The sequence below is a fragment of the Lagopus leucura genome, unplaced genomic scaffold (genome assembly GCF_019238085.1).
Source record: "Lagopus leucura isolate 7727_CA_CO unplaced genomic scaffold, USGS_WTPT01 Super-Scaffold_100012, whole genome shotgun sequence".
Lineage (NCBI taxonomy): Eukaryota > Metazoa > Chordata > Aves > Galliformes > Phasianidae > Lagopus > Lagopus leucura.
The window spans coordinates 16494663-16518293 of NW_024962267.1; the positions used below are offsets into that span (position 1 = coordinate 16494663).

At 42.1% G+C, this 23631-nt stretch overlaps 1 protein-coding gene across 4 annotated transcripts in view; it reads left to right on the forward strand.

The window, feature by feature from the left end:
- The window catches only part of NCKAP1 (NCK associated protein 1), a 54334-nt gene that overhangs the window by 1327 nt on the left and 29376 nt on the right, over positions 1-23631 (forward strand). Inside the window, exons 1-6 of one of the 4 annotated variants that reach the window (XM_042874818.1) lie at positions 1363-1386; positions 11989-12099; positions 20200-20292; positions 20459-20515; positions 21417-21559; positions 21645-21735. In XM_042874818.1, coding sequence (XP_042730752.1) covers positions 1378-1386; positions 11989-12099; positions 20200-20292; positions 20459-20515; positions 21417-21559; positions 21645-21735 — 504 coding nt within the window. In that variant the 5' untranslated portion in view covers positions 1363-1377. Of the gene's footprint in view, positions 1-1362; positions 1387-6466; positions 6485-11988; positions 12100-20199; positions 20293-20458; positions 20516-21416; positions 21560-21644; positions 21736-23631 lie in introns of those variants that run through there. The other 3 variants (XM_042874819.1, XM_042874816.1, XM_042874817.1) reach the window with 3 other exon arrangements.

The following is a 23631-nucleotide window of genomic DNA, read 5'->3' on the forward strand; positions in this document are numbered from 1 at the left end:
CCCCCCCCTCCCGTCCGTCCGTCCGTTCGTCCCGCCGCCCCTCTGGGCCCCGGCCACCCGGCGCTCCTCCCGCCGCCCCCCGCCGCGCCGCGGCCTAGCTGCGGGGCCCGAGGGGCAGGGCAGGGCGGCGAGGGGAGGAGAGGGCAGGGCAGGGAAGGGGCGGGGGGCCCCCGGGCGCTCCCGCAGGGCCGCGGGGGCCGGCAGTACCTGTCGGCGGGCGGGCCCGGAGCGCGCAGGCCGCGGGGCCTAGGCCACGGGCCGCTCCCCGTGAGTCAGGCGGCGGCCCGGCTTCCCCGCGCCGCTGCGGCCGGCCAGGGCTTCGGGTAAAATTAGCCAGTTGGGATCCGCGAGTCGGCGTTGCTTAGCGGCTCGGGCTGGAGACGGAACCAGGAGCTGACGCGGGTGCCGCGACCGCCCGCCGCCTCCCCGAGACGCGGCCCGGCTGCCCGTCCTGCGGCGGAAATCCCTGCCTTGTGCCGGTGCTCCGGCTGCTCGCCTGGCCTTCCCGGCTCGATTGTCCCAATGCGAATGCGTGATCAGGAGGAACGCGTTTGTATAATCCAGTTCTAGCAGGGAATTTTGCACGTGAATATATTTTATGGGAGAGTTTTTCATTTTTCGGAGGAAACCTCTCTTCTGTGCTGAAGCAGCGAGCATACCTTTGCAGGCTGAGTGCATTAGAAGGCCTTTGATGTTCCCCGTGCTGTGTGCTGCTGTGGTGTTTGGGGGCTGCAAAGAAATCTGAGGTCCAATGAAGTTCTGAGGAGCTGGTCGTCATCTGTCTGTGAGTTAGTTGTAGAGAGTGAGTTGTGTTGTAGCCCTGAACCCCTTTCAGGTGGGAGACATCCTGTCCAGTGCTCTGTCTAGCAACCATGCTCTGGGAGAAGCATGAGCTGTCGGGAATCCCACGCACAGGGTTGGTCTTAATTGGCTGTCATTTGCAGGGAAAGAAAGTGACTGTAGTATTCAAAATCAGTGTTAATCCCAACCAACAGCAGTACTTGATGCGCAGTTGTTGTTTCACTAACATCGACTCATCTAACCAAAGTATTGCCAATTTATGTCTTCCGGAAATAGAAATGGAACTCCTTTTAACTTGCAGTTTTATGTGTCAGAAACTTGCTGCTACTTATTAATGGCAGTGGTGTAAGTGTACTTGTAATGCAATGCAGAATTTCTCTATTTATGGGGAAAAGCATCCAAATGTTGAAGTCATTTGTGTGTGCGCTTTGAGAGGCGTGTTGGCTGAAAACTGGTCCAGTAGGATTGTGCCTGAGCTGTGCTGTGTAGGAAGGAGGCAGGAAAAGGTGAAGCATCTCTTGGCGTAAAGCTGTGCCTTAACGAGCGTAAGGTTGTGCTGCGATTACTGGTTTGGAGATGCTCACGGTAAGCAGCATGGTGCCTTTGGATGTGTTTCCGTCAGCGCATTTGGTGGAGGGAGTCCTGGGTGGGTTGGTCCATATGGCATTGCTGTTGGTGCAGTGATGCGTGTGGATGGGCTCTCAGTGTGGGAACAGAAACACTGGAGGTGACAGCAGGTTTTCCTGCAAACACCGTGAACGGACTCAAAAACTGCGTAGGTCTCAGCACAGGGAGAGGAGGTGAATCCAAGTGACTTGGTGACTGAGCAATGTAGAGCTTGGCAAGTCTGGAGACAAGCAGATAGAGCACTTTGTATTCAAATGGTGCACTGAGATACAAACGATTATTTTCTTAAGCTGCAGTAAGTACTGGTTGATGGTGGTAGCTGGCTGGCTCTGATGGTGTGGCCCAGAAGTCATGTTTGTGTTTCGTCCCTTCAGACTGGTTTCTGGCTTCTTGGAACCTTTTCTTTTTCTTTGTTTTTTTCCCTCTTTGCAAGCGGTTGGTTTCAAAACTGCTGCTCAGGCTTCTCCCGGCTTCCTCCGCAGAAGACAATATCAGATCTCCAGTTTGCAGAGAACTGGACAATATGTGGTATTGCGGTTAAAGGAAGTGGCTGAGACTCATTTGAATAAGGGGAAGTGAGAGCTGCCGCGCTCATCACTGCTGTGTGGATTGCTAGAGATGCTGGTTAGGGAGCTGAGATTTTAAGGGATTAGGATTTTCCTGAGTTACAGAAATTGGAAGAAACAGCTCGATAGTTACACTTGCTTTAAAAAAAAAAAAAAGAAAATAATCAATTTTGATCTCATTTTCCTTATAGCTGTTAATTGTTCCTCACTTCCTGTTTGCTGCCTGAGCCGCAGTCTTCTGAAATGGTTTATGATTCTTTTTGAAGGTGGGATATCTGAACACACGATTTTCTGCCTCTTTAGAAGCGGTATGGAAAATATGAAATGCAGAGTTACTGAAGTAACGGTGGGTGGTGAGGCTGAACTCCTACTTGATCTGTATGGAGGTGGAACTTTTTATAAGGAATGACATTGCGTGCTGCTTTCAGCTGTTTTTAGCTGCCTATTGTACTGGGACCAGCATCAGTCCTGAATTTGGAAATGTTATCACTGCAGTTTCTCTCCTGTTTTGCTCCTTCTGCTTTTAAAATGTTTATCCTCAATTGTACAGGCTAACAGTTGTCTTGTTGCTCTTGCTGTTTGTACCTACAGCCGTGTCTGTAAGTCAGATACAGCATTTTTCATGCCATCCTGGCTCAGGTGAAACTTGAATGCTGTTGTTAGTGCCAGAGCAGACAGAGATGGTTTTGGTATGCTTTGTGTGATGCTGCAGTATTGTAAAATTAAAATCAGCGTGGTGTTGAAGAAAAAACAAAACTGTATGTGGGTCTGCTTTTGTTTGTTTATAAACTACTTGGATACCAGAAAGTATTTGCAGTCAGAGATTCAGTGTTGAAATAGCAGAATCATAGACTTTGAGCAAATCAAGAGAGTGTGGTTTTGATGGACGTCAGAGCAACGCTACTTAGAGCTAAGCTGTTTGGGATGAGAGGGTTTTGAACTATTTGGAGTACGTTCCTCAAAAACGGTGAGTGTTACTTGGTGCTAATGGCTTTGCAAGCAGTGTCCTTCTGTTATTTACAGTACAGGTTTTAAGTTTGTATGCAAAACTTATTTCTTAAAATGTCTTCAGTGCAGCCTTCTTTTGGCTGTCAGACCTCCCGTGATCGTGTGGTACCTGGAAATGAGAACCTAGAGCAGACTCTTAGATTAGATACCAGCTGCGTAACCAAGCTGAAGGCTTAGGTCAAGGGCAGAATAAATCCTCGTCAAGGCTTTAGTTGGCTTTGTCTTTGCCATTCTAAACTAAGATCTCAAGTTTGGTCCCAGTCCCAGCACCGTACAGCATAATAATAAGTGGGATATGAGATTACTTAGGTGATTGATTATTTGTTGGTTAGTAGTTTAAAGATGTAATTTGGGAATAGTGTATTTGTACCTATCTTAAAGGTGTTGCTTGTTAGCCATTTTAAAGGCCAAATGAATACTTTTTTCCTGGTTATCTCCTGCAGAAGTTAAATTACATACTATTTATGAAAGAGCAACCGTGCTGTGAGGGTAAAGAAGGACGGCACCAGTTCTCCTGTGGTAAAATGATGAGAAGTTGGCTGGGTTGGCTAAGGCTGCATAGAGGGCAGACCCTCGCATCTCCAGCGTTTCACTCTGATCGTGAGACTAGGGTGAAGGAAAAGATCCCAGGAGCTCCAGAATTGGACTGGAGAGGACTTGACGAAGTCTAAACATTGATGAGAAAGTTGTAAGCCAGTCAGTGAAGTCTGCTCTTCTGCTCAGGCACTGCCATGGCTTTTTTGGAAAAGTGCAAGAGCCTTCAAAGCGACTGGCAAGCATGGAGAAGTTCCCGAACTACAGAGCTCTGAAACTTGGAAGGGTGTAGAATTAGATCACCCTTTGGACCCTGAGCTCTAAGAGGGCTGCGGAGCATTGAGCTGAGGGGAGAAGCTCACTGCTGATCTTGTTCTGAGTTGTAAGTTTGATATTGGAAGGAGCAGATAACATCTTCAAGTCATCAGGAAGTGACTTAGGGTGGGGTAGGGCTGTTTTTAGTGCTTGATTGATATTAACAGTTCTTTAAAGGTCAGGACAACAGTATTTGTTGGTGCATTTGTGTTTGTAGCCTTAGAGGAATGGTCCAAAATACTGTCCAGCTGGTAGTCGGGAGAAAACAGCAAACAAACTTAGGATCCATGCTGCCAAGGCAGAAAAGCTACTTGCTTTTCCCTGGAGGCAAATACAAACTGATGGTATCCTGTGACTTCTTTTTTTTTTTTTTTTTTTCCCAGATTAAAGATTCCAAAAAGCAATTCATGTTGTCAAGAGACATTAAGCTTTTAAATACAGTACTGAAATATCCCATGATACCTTCTCAAATATACAGAAGGAAATCTAGATGGGCTTATGCTTGCGTCTCAATGGTAGGCACCTAAAATTATTTTGCATTGTCTCTTAGTTTAGAGGCATCCATACTAGTTGCTTTCCCCTGCCTCCCAGTTGCTCTTTCTTTGCCCTGCTGTGTGCTGAAAAAAACAAGTTCTATTTTTGTTGCAGGTGATTTCTGAGATCTGTATCAAAGGAGATGTAGCTGGAGAATCTAAACAATCCATGCTATAGAAACGAAATGGAGAGGATGTTCCCATTGCCCCGTGTTTTTTTATCATTGGTACTTTATAAATTACAATCAAGGAAAGCGATGTGGCAGTGAAACTTCTTTCCATTTTGTTTTTTGTTTCATCTGCCCTATATTTGAGTAATAGACCCGAGTGCTGATTTAAATAGGCATTACAAACACAAGAAGATAATGTGGAGTTATGTATACAGGTAGTATCAAACCAAGCATGTTTCTTTGATCAGTGAGATGACAGGTCACTCTCATCAGGACAATTTGGTAGTTATTTTGCACATTGACCTTAGCAAGGCTGTGGATGTTACCTCATCTGATTGTTCACATAAACAATCTCAGGAAATAAGGTCTGTATGAAATTGTAATTATGAAAGCAGATGGGTAACCATGTTAGGGAAAGGTTATGAAAATGTCCTTGTTGGAGCGTAGCCCTACAGCATCTCCCTGGGCTGTGTCCTAGCTCTGCTCCAGCCAGGCTCTGCCTTAACAGCTGTAGTGGCAATGCTAAGTCACAGCCTGAAGCAGTGATTGAGCACCTGGTGGGAAGGCAGGGCCCACCCAGCAGAGCTCAGGTGCATGCAGTGAACCTGATTGACCAGAAGGGTTGGAACCCGGATCCGTCCCTTCCATGATCTCATTTCAGGGTTGGCAGTGGAGGTGAGGGGGTCTCCTGCTGGAGGCCCCTGTCTGCCTGCAGCTTTCTTAAGGTAAGCAGCTCTTTTCATTCATTTTTGTAAGTGTGGCTGCTGCATTTGGGCTCGTTCTCATTTGCTGTAGCCAGAGACTGTGCCACCCTGGTGTTATCATGGTACTTTCCATCCCATTATGGCATTATAACAGCCTAGGTGATGAATACAGCATACTTATTAAATTTTTAGGTAACAAACTGGGAAGAGCTGCAGAAATAACGAGGAACGTAGTTAGAGTTCAGTTGGAGCCTAAGAGGTTGTAGGTATACCCAAACAAATTTTGTAGGTAGCTGAGCAAGCACAACTGTAAGTCAGTTTATGCTTACTGAAACGTGAAATAGAAGGTAAAGAGTAATGAGGAGGCTGGTCTGCAGAAAATAGTTGGGAGAAGCAGAGGAAAACTTGGGCCAACTAGGTTTAACTGCTAGAAGAAAAGACAGATTTGATAAAGGTGTGAGTAGGTACATGGCATGCATTGAGACTCACCTGAAAAATAGCAGTTTCAACACACTCTTAAAGAAGGATGTGGACAAAATGGAGGCAATCCAAAGAACAGTGCGGGTAGCCTGGAACGAAGGGAAATTGATCCACTAAGCGATGAATCCTTTTAAAAGTAGGTTGTGATGTTTGATACGAGTTTTCCAATATTTCAGACTACTGCAGGGCAAAATACCTTGTCCAAGTCAGCATGGCCACAGAATGTGAAGTGGTGAATTAGATTGTAGCAAGAAAAATACAGCTAAGGTCTTAGAACATTCTAGTGATAAAGATGACTGAATAGTGAATCAAGTCATCTCGGGATGCTTTTGAGTTGACTCTATTGAAGGACTGATTTGATAGATACCCCCTTGAAAGCAAGAGAAATGCAGTTGGTCCTACTTTGGACAGGGAAAGTAGGGTAGGCAAGTTCTCAAGGCCTATTTCTAGCTTTGTTTCTTCAGATTTCACATGAGATTACACTCGATATGTTGGATCTTTGAGTTTAAATTAAGTGGATGCTCTGTGGTTCAATGCACGGTTATGAGCAAATAAATCTGGACTAGGACGGTTAAATTTTAGCCATCAAAATACTAAGCTGTAATTTGTCCTTGTGTGGTTGGCTGATGCTTGCGTATCTTTTCATAGCTGTTAAAAGGGTTCATTCACAAAGATCGTCTGGGACAAGCTAGTTTATTATTGAACTCAAGCTTCCTCAAAACCTGAAGTGCAGCAAAGCAGCCATGGTAGGTCAACAGAAGTAGTAATGGAATCTGAACTACTTCCTAATGCACTCAGCTTTCAAAGCAGTTACTCTTTGATTATTCACCTCTCTGTTCTCTGTAGTTTTATTTTTTTCAAAGTCAGAAATTGTCAGTTGGTAATCTCATTACTTTTAAATGCATGATGTAAATGAGAAATACATAGCGCGCTCTATGCTACAGAAACGTGGAGTTAATGATGAGCTTGTCTCCTTGAGTATTTCTTTGCCATTTATTATTTAGTATAATTCTGGAGGAGGTGCAACCACAAACCAAGCGTTTAAATTCAGATCTATTTTAGGGAGAAGTCTTCAATGTCAGCGTCAGGGAAGAAGAATGGTTTTTACTGCACATGCCTTTCCCGTGTGTCAAGATGTGCTATAGTGATCTGTAGATGATACAGGAGTTTTTTCCTCTTTTTTAATACTAGACATCTTAGCATATTTCTTTTTATTAACGTATGTTACTGGCTAAGGAAATGATTTTTTAAAAATACCTATTGTAGTTGAAATTGCACCTATTTGCTTGTTAAATGTTTTTAATGCAGATTCATTCACAAATGAAACTTGAAAGCAAGGTGATTCATTGATTGTTTCAGTATATATTGTTACCAGTGAAGCTGCTCAGCAGTATTTTATCTCAGGTCTGTAGTAGCAGTGAAATCCTAAGTACCACCACGTTAAGCTACTGCAGAATATGACTTATTTTATCATAGTCTACTGATGTTGACAGTTTGAAGGATGAAAATAGAAGAATACTGATTCAAGCAATAGCTCTCTTCTGGCTCTCTTTCTTTTTTCATTGGGCAATAGCCCTGTTCATCATTTGGAGTAGATGGGGCTTAGCGCCAAGAAGAAAGGTATAAAAGCTGTTTCCATATTCCAGTAACTTAGAGCTATATCATGTAACTGAAGTAGCATTTGCCAGTGCTCCTGAGGATCCTGCAGGTCTGTGCAAAATGCTGGAGTGAAGTGTAGCTGTTACAAATGGAAGATTGTGCCCTGCACACTGTGCCGTGCTACTGGCTTTTGACAGTGATTGTGCCTGCACGTGAGCTATCATGTCACATCACCTGGAGCCTGCCCTGTTTAATGATGACTGGGGTGAGGAGATTGGGTGCACCCTCAGTATGTTTGCAGCTGGCACCAAGTTGGGAGGAAGTGTTGATCTGCCTTAAAGAGCCATCTGCACAGGCTGGGTGGCTGGGATGAGACCCAGTGCTGGATCCCGCACTTTGGCCGCAACAACCCAGGCAATGCTTCAGGCTTGGGGCGGAATGGCTGGTGGACTGTGTGCAGGAAATGGACCTGGAATTGCTGGTTGATGCTCAGTGAAATGTGAGGCAGCAGTGTGCCCAGGGGACCAAGATTGCCAATGGTCTCCTGGCTTTTATCAGTAATAGCCCTGCTAGCAGGAGCAGGGGGGCGATCATCCCTTTGTATTCAGCTCTGGTGAGGCTGCACCTTGAGTACTGCGCTCAGGTTTGGGTCCCTCGCTACAAAAAAGCCGCTGGGGCCCCGGAGCGTGTCCAGAGAAGGGCATTGAAGCTGTGATGATCTGGAGCACAAGTCTTCTGAGGAGTGGCTGAGGGAGCTGGGATTGTTTGGTTTGCAGAAGAGGAGGCTCACGGGGGACCTTATTGCTCCCTACCACTGCCTGAAAGGAGGCTGTGGTGAGGTGAGGCTTACCCTCTTCTCCTGTGTAACTAAAGATAGGTCTAGGGGTCATGGCCCTGCGTTGTGCCAGGGGAGGTTCTGGTTGGGTATGAGGAAACATTTCTTCCTTGGAAGAGCGGTAATGCACTGGAGTGGTCTGCTGGTGGTTGAGTCAGCGATGTTGGAGGTGTTACAGAAACATTTAGATGTTGTATGAAGGGATGTGATTTAGTGGGAAATAGTAATGGTAGGTGGACGGTTGGATTGGATCTCAGGTCTTTTCCACTCTTAATGGTTCTGTAATTCTGTATGTACGGTAGTTCTGTCCATAAATCTTTTTTGCCCTTGTCCAACATCTGATGTCCTCAGCTTGGCAGTACAGAGTTAGGCTTTGATTTTTGCAGTGATAACTCCAGCTGTACTGTGGCAAAAGGTTTTTTTTGGTGCACCTCTTAGCATTGGTGTTCTGTGGTACAGGGACAATTATACTTATGGTCCTTGGTGTTCTCTAGAGACTGCTTAACCTTCAGTGTAGATATTAAGCATGCAGTTGCTCGCTGCTTTCTTGTAGGCTGCTGCTTATGCAGTGTAGTCTAAAAGTGAAGCCACGTAGTATTCATTGTTTCCAAAGTGACACTTGTGTGGAGGAATGCTGTAAGCTTCAAGTGAAGAGGAGTCTGAATTTTGTTTAATAATGTAGTTTCCAGAGGGAGGAAAATGCTGCTTTAGTTCAGAATACGTGGCATTGTAAACACTTGAACAGTTTATGTGACTTCATCTATCTAGTCTGTTTTGTTGACCTGTGCGTATGATGGCGAAGAAATGTTCTGATTAATGACTGTGAGCTATAGAAATTGGCTTGTTCTTGCTAGGGTTGAATGCACAGAATCGGATCAAGAAAAATTGCTTCCTTGGTTAAGAGCTTGTTGTAGGAGGGTTCTAAAGTACTGTGGAAAGAAATGAAGCCTAGTTGGGTAGAAATCCAGCATCTGCGTCCTCCCTAGTGTTGTTTTTTAAATAGCGATGCAGACTAGTCTCAGTGGTAGTTCTGCATCGGCTTTTTCATCACAACTGCTTGACAGCTGTTTGGTAATGTTCAAAAGAACTGGGAGGTGTCTGCTGGGAGATTCTTGTGGTATACTATGTTGAGCTTGAAGGGGCTGGAATCCCGTAGCTTCAGAGAGCTGTATTCCACAAATGCTGTGCTAGCAAGTCCATATAAATTCTGGAGTTCTCAATGCTCCGATACATAGCCTTGAAATGTAGGTTTGTGGAGTTTCTTAGAGGTGGGATTTAGGGTTATATAAGTAATGGTTAAAGCTCTTAGCATGCTAAAGTTCTCTTCCTGCTCTTTGGATTAATCTTATGTCATTTATTAGGAGGCAGAATTACAGGTGCTGTACGTGTAATGTTAGCAAATAAGCAGTGGGAAGGAACAAAGCTGTGTCTTGCGCTCTTGGATGTCTGCAGGGATTTGCCTCTTAGGCTGCGAATAACATTTGTCATAGCTGGGAACCAAGTTGCTGAAACCCAGTGAGGATGTTTGTGTTTGTGTTTTCCGAGGGCTGTTTCCATGTGAAGAAGCTGCATGCAAGGGCCTGCTTGGAACGTAACTTCTAGTAAAGTAAACCTTCATTTTATGGGAGAAAGGCCATCCGGTGCTAGGAGGCAATGAGAAATAGCATACGTGGAAGTACTTCCTGAAGTCAGGCTGAGAAACTTAGGGAAGGTGGTGGCAGGATTAAGAATTTTTACCTGTGTGAGTGCAAGTGCATTGAAATATAATGGATACACATGCGTGTTGGCTGTTGAGATCCTTCCTTAGTTTGTAATCCTTTTGCTAGAGAAAGCTACATGTGTGGCAAGGATACCAACTTCCATTAAGCTGATACAGATTTTTAGGAGATTTGTGGCTTCTGGTTCATTAAGACTTCATAAAGCTGAAGCGTGAGTTGTTCAATTTCTGACACTTGTAATTTTTACTTTAGAAATGGAGTGAAGACTTTGAAGTGTGTGTGGAACAGACCTTTTGTGGCTCGCGTTGTTTGCTGCTGTGAGAATACGAAGCAACCATTTTCATACCTCATCAGTGACGTGGGCGCTGCTGAGTTGGTGGTGGTTATCGATTCCTCTTGGGATGTTATGGATGGAACCTTTTGATGAAGTTTAGTATGTGTTGTGGAAAAATTAGCAAATGTCAGAGTGTAGATGTTGGAGTAGTTCGTTAACATGCATTTTGATGGTCGTGTGCTGCAGGCAGGAGTTGTAGAAACTTACAATAATGACTTTTGTTTTGTTTTTTTTTTCTTGGCTACCGTTTCTTTTTCAGGTATGTAAAACTTCACTGAGTTTCTCTCCTGTTTTTCCCTTGTAGATGCATGTGATGTTGAACTCGTTTTTTTTCCTTCCTTCCCGAACTTATGTTTGAAATTACTATTAGAAGTTACGTGTTTCAGCTTGTACTTGAACTGTGCGCAATAGTAAAATTCTATTAAGTACATGTAAACTTGTTTGTGAGTATCAGAATAATCTCTATCCGCTAGAAAGTGTGCTGTCTGTAGTAACAGATGGTCGTAATGTTCTCTTGGATGTAGGTAATAGTGTCTTAGCTCACTTAAATGTAACGTATTGTAGAATTTGAGTCAATTGTTTATGTGTAATTTTTCTCTCTTTCTATTGCAATGCTTTCCCAGCAAGGACAAGTTTGGAAGGTTTGCAAAGCTTTTCACCTTCCCTTTGCCCGCTTGCCCGCTTTCAGAACCGGTCTCATACTCCATGACTTCTGTCTTCTACGGTCTGCAACTCAGCCATAGAATTGGATATGGAAGAGTTTAAACAAGCTGTCATTCAAGTTCACTATGTTGCGTAGAAATGCGTAGCATGTAATTCAGTTTTGCATGTGACACGAAAATCCCTCTGAGGAGTGTAAAGCTAAATACATATTTGAGAGAAAATGCAATTTGAGCACAAATTGTTGCCTTAATAATGCTTGCTGCCTTTAGTTTGTCTCTCCCAGCTAAACCGTGTAGCATGGCTCGTTAGAGTAGTTGGGAACAAGTAGCGTGTCCAACAGCATGCTCTGCAGCTGCCTAAAGTAGCTGAGTCGCTCCTCCAACCTGGGCTTCTGAGATGTCTGTGTAGGCTATTCAAGAGGCTTCCACTGAGCTGTGGCTTCTGTTCAAATGGAAATTTAATCAAGTTTCTTCATTGCTGCTTTTAAAGCACAGCTTATGCTACTGCAGGAGTAAAGGAAAATGAGCAAAACGTGAGTTGCTAATTTAAAGAAATAGGGTGTTTTAGGCAAGTATTGGTGTTTTTATTGTGGGGTGGAAAACTCTCTTGCAGTTCACAATTAAAAGATAACTTAAATGCCGATTGGTGGTGGGGCTTCTTTAGTTTTGTTTTACCAAGGGTAGTCCTCCATAGATGATGACACGATCGAATTTTCTAACAGTTTATTAACTCCACATGAATACAATACTACCTCAAACCAGGAATAGCAGTAAAAAGAAAACCTTTTTTTTCCCTTCTTTTAGGATTGAGTTGTTTTTCCCTCACTGCTGTTCTGCACTAACTGCTTTGATACTTCCATGCATCTTTTTCAGTAGAAGAGCATCTTTGTACTGTTTCTCATTGCATACTTCAGCTGTGACAGTCCCTGCACTTTGCCTCTCATTATCACCTGCTCACTTAAAAAATAAAAGTAAAAAAAAAAGAAATAAACAAACCAAAACAAAATCTTTCTAGTTTGTCTTCAGATTTGCAACTATCGCTTAATTTGACAAAGTTGATTATTTATTTTTTTACTACATTTTGTGTTGTATTTTTTTATAGGCATGTGGTGACCCCAAAGCCAAGCCATCCTATCTTATTGACAAAAACCTGGAATCCGCCGTCAAATTCATAGTCAGGAAGTTTCCAGCAGTAGAAACACGCAACAACAATGTAAGTAACGAAATGACTGTCTGTGTACTGTTTCCTTCAACGCCCTTTGATACGTGCTGCTCTGTTCTGTGAGGTTCTGTGAATTATGCCAATGAAGCACCTGATGCTGACCTACTTGAAATAGGGTCCTCGATGCAATTGTCTGACAAGATCCTACAGCAAGAGCTAACTCCCTAGTTAGAATGTTACACCTTGTTAGTGTAGCTTACCTTTCAGTTTTCTTTTTGCTTATTCTTTGTTCAGATTCCGAGAGCTGTTAGTGCGAGATAGTTCTAGACACAAAAATCTACATTTGCATGCTGCCTTCCTTTGATAGCAGAAATCGTTTGGGAGTGGAAAACGAAAGCTGTGCAACTTCTAACTTCTTGTGATGAGGCCTGACAAGCAGATCATTATAAGCCAGCTGACTGAGAAATGGGAAAATGTGTTTGTACCTCACGGGTGCTCCTGCCTGTGGTAGCAGTCTCCATGGAAATAAGGCATGTGTATGTAGGAGAAGCCTTGTACAGGACAGAAGACAGATTCCGAAGAAATATAATTATTTTCTTTTCAGATGCATTGAGATCAGCTGTGATTGCTGAGTATGATGACATTGTAGCCTTTAATTAGATTGCAGGTGTTTTTTTTTTTTGGCAGGTAATGCACATGAAGTTGCTCTGTTTCAGTTTGAAAGTCAAGGGAAAGATTTTTGTTTTCTTTTTATCTGCTTAAATTTCTTTCAAAAGGTGGAATGCAGAGGTAGGTGATGGGGTTTGCATGTTCCCTGCATGCAGTAAATTGCATGTGTGCTTGAGAGGGTTAGCCTTGCTTTAAGCATTCGGATTTTTGCAGAATGGTAGTGATAGCAGCAGCAGGGGTAGTGAGTTGGTTTTTAAACCTCCTGAATTCCCATGTAATGTCCTCAGTAATGCCAACAACAACTTAAAAAGCAAATAAAACCACCAGAAGCTCTCCTTTATGGTAGGAACTATTTCAGTTGCAATGGGAACAGCGTGCTTTCTCACTTCAGAGCTTACATGTTTTGTACTGTTTGTTATTGCTTGTTTTTGCAGTGAATATGATTGTGCTAGTTGCAAATAGTGCAAATTCTTTATCAAATTAACATTAACAATTTTTTTTTCCTAATCTCTTGGTAAACACTTCTGTGTTCTTTTCAACTTCTGTGGCAACTACGCTATTGAAAAAAGGCTCTTCTGTACAGAAGAACTCATTCAGCATGGTTGAGTGTATGTTTCCAGTGTTTCCCAGTTCTCGACTATGAATTTAGAGCTTAACTAATGATGGCTGTGTATGAATTTTGTACTGTGAAGTTTATGAGATACCTTGACAATCCAATTTTCTGAAATAGGACGCACTCAGATGTTTCATAGTTGCTTTTTGTTTGTTTGCCACGAGGTAGGCAGGGCTGTACTGAAGGAAAGCAGTGATAGTAGGGCAGGTCATGAAAAGCCTGCATTACATAGGAGCACAGTTTAAGCTACGGATTTTGACTTCCAGCAGTAGGCATCCATGGTCACAGGAAACAGCAGATTGTTTCTTTTACAAGATTTCTCTTCTAGCGTTATATCTTTCAAAATAAACCTTTATAATCAGTACCTCGTGGGACATAAGTCATGTATACTGCAGGGAGAGTTCAAGTTCAATGTGAGATAAACTTCTGTTCCTAAACCTTAGCTTAGAAAGGCATGATTATCAAGCCCGAGTCAGGAAGACTCTGTTCCCCTACTTGTCGTCTTTCTCCCATTGGCCAGCAGTGCTCACCATAAGTTAAAAGGGAGTTCCTCCATCGGAGTAACATGATGAGAGATGAGGAAGGGCAAGGAGCTTACTGGCACAAGGAAACAGCAGTTAATGAAACGTTAGAGGATAATTACAGGGGAAGTGCGTGAGACATCATAACCTGTGTCTTTGTGATGAAAATTGGAGCACAGCCTTTTAGGACCTTTTTTAGGTTTTTCAGCTGCAGCAATTCCATTGCTTAGCATTGTGCATCTACACAGTATTACCTATTGATGTGTCCGTAGGTGATGTTGCCAAGCAAGCAAGCTTGCATTCAGTTAGAGAATCATTAGTGCTTGTATTTTTGATTTTATTTTTTTTTGATTCTTAGCTGTTAGGTGGGTTTCTCACATACCATCACTTGTGATGCTGTGTGTGTCAAAGGTGGACAACCCACTTTACTGAAGAATGAGTGGTCTCTGCGTTAGCTGAATGGGTGCCTTATCTTAATGTGTGTTTTAAGTCCGTTGAAACGAGTGATTCTGTGACATTTACTACAGAGAGCTTTAGATTTTCATTGACTAAAGCCTTGGCTACTGATTGTGATCCTTCTCTGACATGCTGTCACGCTGGATTCATGTCCAACAACTGCTAACTTGAAGTACTGCAGCAAGAGTGAAAGATTATGAGCAGTTCAAAAAAAAAAAAAAGTACCTGATGAATCCCTGCTGCCTAGGCTGAAAAACTGCATGGAGTAGCCTGTCTTCAAAAAGATGGATTATAGAGAACTCGGGACCTCGTCAGTTCATAACTCTCTCTCCTTTTCTCAGAGGGCATTCCCAGTAACCTTACATTTGCCCTTTCTTCTCCAGTCACCATCTAGAGCTATATAACATTGAAAATGAGTAGCGTGAAGACTGAGCTCTTAAAACTGCCTGTTAATGATGTTGGCTAGCCAGGTAGCTCTGCTTAATAGCATGTGAACAGACATCTGATGCAGTAGGACCTAAAAATTACTCTTTTCTTAGCCAATGCTAACATTTAATGACATTGTAAAGACAGAATAAAATACTTCACGCTGGGGAGCTGGAGATGGAGGGAGAGAAGATGTACATTTTCTGGACGTTGTGGGTAGGATGTGAAAATCTACTGCCTGCATAGGTAAAATTCTGTTTTATGTAATAGAGCTAGCTCACTTTCTGCTTTCCAAACATATGGGAAGTAGTGAGAATTTCTGCATTCCTTCTTGAACATATGTTCTTCTACTCAGATGGCTCCTGAGCATTTTTCCTGTAGAAAAACTTCCTATATTTTGAAATGTCTTCTGGTGATGCTGCGACTTAGTCATTGCTTAACAGCAAGCAGACTGATGAAACCTCACAAGTGTGTAAGGTATGCTTGGTGGGGGAAGTGTCCGTGCTTTCCAGCTACTGTTAATCCTGATTTGTCAGTAGCTACGTTTCTGTTCTTATCTCCTCATTTAGGTTGATTTCATATTCTCGAGATATTCTTTTCAGAGCTATTTCCTTTAACTCCAACTGCAATCTGCTGGTTTGTGTTGGAGGGGGCTGGGAGTAAGATCAGATGAGAACAGAGCGCAAGTGGTGAGACCGTTTCCAGTCTCCCTGGGTTAGGGTTTGTACACATGAACCATCTCGCTCTAAATTTTATCTACTGTTCTTCATGGGTGCTGGCTTTCTCCCTTGAGATGGCAGTTTGTATGTCTGGGCTGCTTGCTTTCCCTTTCGTGGTTTTGATTCAGAGTGATTGGGCTGCACCAAAAATGAGCTGAGTGTGGGAGGGGTGCTGGGTGGCACACGTTGGCTGGACCTCCTGGCTGAAGCATGCTTGTACTGTAATGTTACTTAAAGGTGGGCTTTATAACCAACCTTGAGTTTAATTTGTGGTAGATGCTTCCAATTCCGTTTTTTTCAGAACGCTGAAGTACTTAAAATCACCCTCTTTTAAAATCACTCCTTTCAGCTCTTTCCAGTACAGTGCCACAAAGCAAGTGCTGTTGGTTGGTTTGTTTTTAATGGAACTCTTAGCATTGCCATTTGCACAGTGCTAGTGGGTACAGTCTAGAAATTCTCCTAAATGAAAAACTACTTCAGGGTCTCAACTGTGCTGTCTTATGTATTATTAAAGCTTCTTCACTAAAAAATAGTTGTTTACTTTCCAGGGAATGGTGTGGTATTAAAATGTATGGCAGCTGTTATTTAAAAGGTAACTTAATCCTCCCTGCCAGTAAACTCGAGAATAAATGTCCTTCTGGTGAGCTGGGTCTCGTGCCTGGAGACTTGACTTTCCAGACACCTTATTGCTTAAGCATTAAAACCAACTCCCTGTATGCTGCCACAAAGCTACCTGGCTTCCTGGGCAGTAAGATAAAAACCTTTCTGGGGACAGAGGATGCCTTGCCCTTCTTGCACAGCTGTTGGTTCAGCTCCCATGCTGCCCAAAGAACCTATAGTGCGGTAGACACTGCAGATGAGCTTAGCTTCCCCCAGCTCCCCAAGGCGTCATCTGGCTTGCAGGAGTTGCCCTACGTGAATAAAGCAATCTGAGCAACAACCAGTCTGCATTAAGCTTTGCACTAGCTGTTGTTTTTAATAATATTTGAGAGTAGGGTGCCGTGATGACACTTTTTCAGAAGAAACAGCTGCCTTTTTGTCTGTGTTTTTACAAAGGATCAAGAGTTGAACTGCTCTGCCAATGCCGTGCTCTGATAAAGTCATGCCTCCTGTTTCCATTTTATGTGCAGTAGTACTTCTGATGTCTTCAGTCCTTAAAAGTCTGGCCATTGAAAAACACAAACCAACCCACCGTGCTCTCGTTCGTACCTGAACAGTATATATGGTTATAGTTATATAGTTAAATGTAGTTATAGTATATATAGTTAACAGTTATGTGGTGACAGTGGTAGGGATGGCGTTTCAAAACTGTCAACCAACTTGAGTGAAGTTTCTTCCCAGTTTGGCTGTAAGTGTTAAGTGTGCAGGCAGGTGGACTCCTTTTTTTGCCCCAAACATTTTTGCCTGTACAGCAGCATGGCGGGGAATTTTTCTCCATAAATGGCTGCTACAGTAATGTCAAGACCGATGATCAAGGCTTGGATGATACAGCAACGTGTAATGAGCTGAGTGTAGGAATTAATGCAGAAATTTGTGTGAAATTGGGGGAATAGGGAAATGTGGTGAAGCCTGGCAGATCAGCTTCTAGAAAGGGGCCTTCTGTGCTGAGAGCAGGCCCTGCACACAGTAGCAGTTGTGGAGGACCTAGGCAGGTTACTTCCTTTTCAGGAGAGCTGCCTCGGTGCAAGAAACTTGAAAATAACCCAAAATAGATCATATGGTATGAATGGTTACTTATTCCAAACGTTAAAAATTCAATTGGAGAGAAAACCAAGGGCACATCTATCACTCTGCAGTTAATTTACGCTGCTCAAAACTTTTTCTTCAGGTAGTTAGAGTCTCCTCTTTCCACTGTGCTGCAGTGGTTTTTGTAGATGCAGAATTCGATTCAAATGAATTGAATTTTTGTAGTATTCACTGAAAGACTGTTTGCAGGCATATGGAATAAAATAAATAATATCAAGAATACTGTCAGTAAATATTTTCCCTGTGTCCCCTGAATTGTAGCAGGCAGACTTCGTAGTACTGATTTGGGAGCATATATTCCAGCTGGCAAGATAGAGGTGATGGTGTGTGCTCTGAGGTCATTGTAGTAACGGTACAGTAGTGTTGGTTTGTTTAAAAATAAATAAAATTAAGCTATTGAATGCAGGAAGGATGTCAGTATGTAGAAACTGGAGAATTCCCCTACCTATCATCTCTCTTGGATCATGGTATCACACATTCGTGCGTGTGCTGCTGCTGCTAGTCAGATAAATGATTCAGTAGTTACAGAGCTGTGCTTATCCTGTTTTTCTGCATGCAGTTCCCTTAGAGATTTTTTCACTTGTCCCTTGTTTTTCTTGTGGATTCATATTTACTGATGTCAGTAATGTGCCTGCATCTCTGTTGCTGCTCTCATTACTGAGCATTCACACGAGCTTTAAATGATGCTGGCTTGCGACTGCTGATTTGATTCCTGTTTCTTTTAAGATAGGTTCTCTGTGAATGTAATCAGTTGTTTCAAGATTTAGGGGTCAATATGAGTAAGGAAATGTGCATAAACTTGGTAAAGGTCAGCTTCTCTCTTACAGATAACGTGCTTAACAAATTGGTTTGTTAAGCATTTCATAAATGTGACTTTTTTCTTTTCTTGCTCTTCATACATCTTAAGTCTAATTAACCTTGTTTAACAATTTTACTGACATCCTTGCTGGTATGTTTTGTTCTACAAGTTCTTGGAGGATAAATAAAACTCTTCTGTCTCACCAGTAAGTAAGGCACAGTTAACTGCAGTGAAAACAATGTCATGGTGAAAGTTTTATATTTCAGCTTATCCTTCTTCAAAATTAATACTGAATAATGGAAACAGAAGTATTTGCTGATAGAGAGATGAGACTTACAGCTGAGGAAAACAGCCTCAATCAAATACAAGGCAGTATGGCACCTAATGCATCTCAACAGCTGTTAGGAAATTGGTCATGGAAGATGTTGTTGCAGTGGGTGTGGTAAGAGCTACGCCTACATTCCTGAGCAATAAAAATACAAATAAACATCCCAGGCCCTACATGATGTCAACAGCTTTTAAATATTGCTGTTCAGCCTGTGTTGTGTGAGGAGAGCTTCGTGCACCGTGCTTCGCTAACATGATTGCGGTTGGCTAGGTAAAAATCCAAGTGGCAGTGTACAGCAGTGGTGCTTTAATATGGGGTAGGGTGCAAGTAATGCTTCTCTAGATGTTTTTGATTACCAACTTCCTGAAGTTTCTGGAAAGCAGAGTTTCCAGCACTGTCTCCTGTTTGCTGCGTCTCCCCACTCTCTGGCCTTGAAGCATGAAGCACAGACTCGGATGTAGGTATTGCATACAGTACCCTGTCGCCTTAGCATTGCCCCTTGCTTAGCCCAGGGTGGGACTGCAGTAGGGAGGAGACGTTAAGGCACGTGTGCACTTGTGATGACAGCCCTTTTTTCCTCTCCTGTAGTCTGTCACAGAAGATTGATGAAATGGCTCTTCAGTTTCATCCTATTCATGCTTTTTTAGTTACGTAGAAATAAACCCTACTTTTGCTCAGTATTTTAAATGCAACTTGCTTGCAGTATTTTAAATGTCCGGGCTGAAGGCTGAACTGCAGCATGTAAGGCAATGAGCTTCCATCCGTAACAGCTGCAGACTGGCAGAGCAGCCCTGAATGTACCGAGTGCTTGTGGTTCTGATGCTTCATTCTCTGAGTGTGGGGCAGCTGGAGCATAAGGTGTGTGCTGGGAGAGCTTCACTGGCACTGGGCAGGATGGAGCTCATCAACTGCAAGTCTCACCGACACTTAGAGGGCAGTCTTTCACATAAAGTGTCATGAGGCTGCTTTAATTCACGTATCGAGATAGTAATGAGCAACTGAATGTTGGAGGTGAAGTATTGGGATCCTTGTAGTGCTCTGAGACTCAGATATGTAGCTGTTGAACAGCTGTCCCATTCATTTTAACAGCTGCATTTTCTGTTCTCAGTTGTAATCTCCTAAGGGAGCTGTCGGACTCCAAGGAAATGTTGAAGAATATGGATATTAAATGAGATGTCTTTAAAAACAAAAACCAGATCAATCCACGTGGACTGTTCTATGCCTTTGTATTCACATTTGCCTCTTCCATTTTATCCACCAGTGTCTATTGCTAGTGTTTTGCTTCTTTTGTGTTCCTTTATTTTGTTGCTTTTGTTTGAATGTATTATTGTGTTATATGGAACTGGTCAAAGAACCGTTACTGTATTTTATGTTTGTATCTACATTTTATTTTGCATGCTTAACGTGGCTTTGCCTGGATATTCTTTTTGGTAAGTTCAGAATTCAAAAGCATAATGTTTTCCTGTAGTAAAACTTGTAACCTGCCACCTTCTTTCTCCCACCTCAAGTAATGTCGTCATTTTTTTTGTCATACTGATCCGTGCTCACGTACTGTTCTGCTTTTGCTAATAATGCCCATGATAACAGCATTTTCCTAACTACCCATTTTTATCTCTAGTTGAGCTAAACAATAAGATTTTGGTACTAATGTGTACTAATTTGCTTTTGATCTCCAAAGTGTAGCTAGCAGCTATTAAATGATCCGCTTTGAGAACTTAGCGTGCCCTTAAGATACGCACAGAGCTTCAGTCTTAGAAAACTGTGTTGAAACCTCTTTCTATGACCCGGTGGTTAATCTGTGCCTTACTGGTAGTATTTGCCTGCTGTCTTCTCAAGCTCTCGGGACAGTGAACGTGTTTCTGTTCTTCTTTTAGCAACAGCTTGCTCAGCTACAGAAAGAAAAGTCAGAGATTTTGAAGAACCTGGCATTATACTACTTCACATTTGTTGATGTTATGGAATTTAAGGTAAGGTCCAGCACGTGAGATTTGTCTTCTATCTGTAGATGAAGGAAGTTGAATGTCTGGGTCTGCTTGGTTTGTTTAGACCAGCGTAATCTCAACTGGCTAAGCACAGTGAAGCGCTTGACTTAAATTTCTTTAAAATTATTCCTTTTGCTTTTGTTTTCCACAGGATCATGTTTGTGAGCTGCTGAACACTATTGATGTTTGCCAAGTCTTCTTTGATATTGTAAGTTTCTGGGTTGAACTGTTAAAAGCCAACTAAAAATGTTTTCAATGCAAGTGTTCTGCATGGTGAATTGGAAAGATTTGTTTATGCTATAAGCCCAGAACAGTGACATCTCTAGGTACACATAGGGGAGAAATACGTGTGTTAGAAAGTGTGTATCTCTAACTTGCTAAGTAGTGCATTATCAGAACATAAAGCCTTTGGAACAAGCTAATTATGAACTGTAAATAATAGTAAAATACAGACAGCATTTTTAGCTTTATAGCATCTGCGTTCTTAGTAGTTTACTGTAGTCTTTATATGTAAATTGGGTGAGGCTCAAAGCCAGGAGTACTGCTCTTGTCCCATCAATATGTGTGGGATGTGTGAGGTCTTCACTTCTTTTGGCTAAAGCAAGAACAGAAGTATCTAAAAGCATTACATTGTAAATAAAATCAATTTTCTCCTGGTTTCATCTTTGTTTCCTATTGTATGTAGTGTCACCTTGTTAGTTCTAGTCATTCAGCACTTTGGTTGACTTTCCTATGGCATGCTTGTGGCAGGTGAGTGGGTATCTGCTGGATTTATTTATATGTAAGAGCCTGATTAAAATCTAGTTTGGAGACTAGGCACTTGTTGACTGTAACGTACAAGAAAAGCTTTCTTGTCTGCCAGCTGCAATGCTTGCGCCTGAACGGGTTTATTTGTGTGACTGCTTTCACAAATAAAAACGTTTCTGGGGATTTGGATGAATAAATGAAGATCTTACAGAGTCGATATACAAGCAGGACAAAAACACCGATCGAGACAGTCAGTTGTATTTTAGAAATGCCAAAAACGGGTGGCAATAACAAGAAAGTTTGATGCTTGTTTCTGAAGGTTTTAGAATGAGATTTACTGTTATTTTGTTTTTTACCTCTAGACTGTGAACTTTGATTTGACCAAGAACTACCTAGATTTGATTATAACCTACACTACACTAATGATACTGCTGTCTCGAATTGAAGAAAGGAAGGCTATCATTGGACTGTATAACTACGCTCATGAAATGACTCATGGAGCGAGGTAGGAGCCTGTCATGTAGGAGATGTGTTTGGAAAGAAGTAATCATTACACCCAGTGAATTATTGTTGTTTTTTCTTTTTTCAAGTGACAGAGAATATCCACGCCTTGGGCAGATGATTGTGGATTATGAAAATCCTTTGAAGAAAATGATGGAGGAGTTTGTACCTCACAGTAAAGTATGTCACCACTTTTTGCAGGGACACAGTAACCGTATCTGAGAGAAACAGAGATCAAAAAGAAAATAAGCAAGAGCTTTTGCCAAGGCTCTTGGGTGCAGATTTTAAGGGAGATGTTATTTACAATGGATGGTTGGGGCTGGGGATCATATCCCATTAAATGAAGATACAGAAGTGCAGGAATGCTGTGATGCTTTGGTAAGGTTCTGGCTTATTCAGTGAGGAGTAAAAACTGCTTAAAAATTGGGTGTAGCTGATTCTGCGTTCTGTTTTGATTTGTAGCTTGGAAGTGAAGGAGATCTCTAAGAAACGAGTTTTCTTTGGGCTTACCATCTTAGTTGGATGTGTCTTCCTGTTTTGTAACCTGAGGGTTTTTGCTTTGGAATTTCCTTAAGTCTGGAATCCTGAAGAGCAGCTGATCACTCTTTAATAACATCTCTTCTGTGCAAAGCTGGCATTGTGCACCTTGCTCGTGAGCTTAACTTAACTGGGTTAAATGAGCCTTAAGCCTCTCTTGTACTTTTAAAAAAAATTTGAATTCTCACACATTGGTTGTGCACCAGTTCTATGATAATTTATCTAGGCTGTATTTCATCTGCAAATACCTGGGAGCAGTGAAGCCTTGAGATGCATGTACCCTGTTATTATTTGCCATGTGTCTGCGAGGCTTACTGCTCTGACGGAGGAAACCAGATTTGTCTGTTGTGGTCAGTGCTGCCCAAACCACAAGGGCTGACACGTATATAGGTGTTATTTTTTAGGTGCTCTCTAATTGTTTGCTTAACAACTCATCTTGAATTTTTTTTGTAAGAATTAAAGTTAAGTAGTAAGTAATTGCCTGAAGTTATTCCATGGATGTTTGCTTTGTGCTTTGAAATCTAGGTACTGGTTGTGTTTTCCTTCTTTCCTTTCTTGTGTTTTCCTTGTGTTTTCCTTTCTTTCTCGAGTCCTTCAGATGTTGTTTAGCTCCTTAGCTTTTGAAGATAATCACTGCAAGTTGAAAGATTTCCAACTATTTTTCCAAGTAGTAGTGTAAACAGTTTTTGAATACTACTTAATTGTCTGAATGATCAGTAATGTCACCTTGGTTACAGTTTCCTGTGCATGATTCCTGTCTCATTGAGAGACGTTGCTAAGGATCTGATTTGCAGTTAACCTTTTTCTTGTGCACATTCTGGTGCCTCACTTTCCTGTACCATCTTTGTTTATGCATTTGTGTTTAGCAATGGACCTGTCTTTTCCTTTGAAGTATTTTTTAAAGCCATTTGCCAGTCCAATTTCTGTTCTTATTCTCTGCTAGAAGTATAAATTGGGGTCAAGGATCCCTTCAGGCAGCAAGTGCACAAATACTTAAACATGTAGATCCATTACAGTTTAATTTAAGTTGTTCTTCCATCTTCCCACAACTTTGCAGTAGCCCTGACAGTTGTTTAGCCCTTTAAATTAGCTTCAGCTGAGAACTCTTTTTTTTTTTCTTTCTTTTTTTTGCCTGAGTGAACTTGTGTGCTGCCTTAATGCTTAGATCCTGGCTCCCCAAGGGCTCATGCAAGCACCAGTATTGGTGCAAAAGAGCAGGAAAAGGCACGTAGGACCAGAATTATTTGGATATGGCTGATTTGTTATAAAGATGCTCCTGTAGCATCTGCTCAAAATAGTCCTAATCTGCTAGCAAAGAGGAGAGGACTTAATAAAATAGGTGGCAGAGAAGGGAATAACACAATAGGTGAGATGCTTGAATAAACAGTGAACAGCTTTTAGCTGTCACGGATTTATTATCCCTCTACTGCTTTCTCCTGTGTCTTCTAATTGTGAGCAGAGAATTTTTTTAACTCCATTTACACAGACAAATAAAAACCTGCTTCTCTTCATCCTTCCCTTCAGCCTAGAATAGTCTTC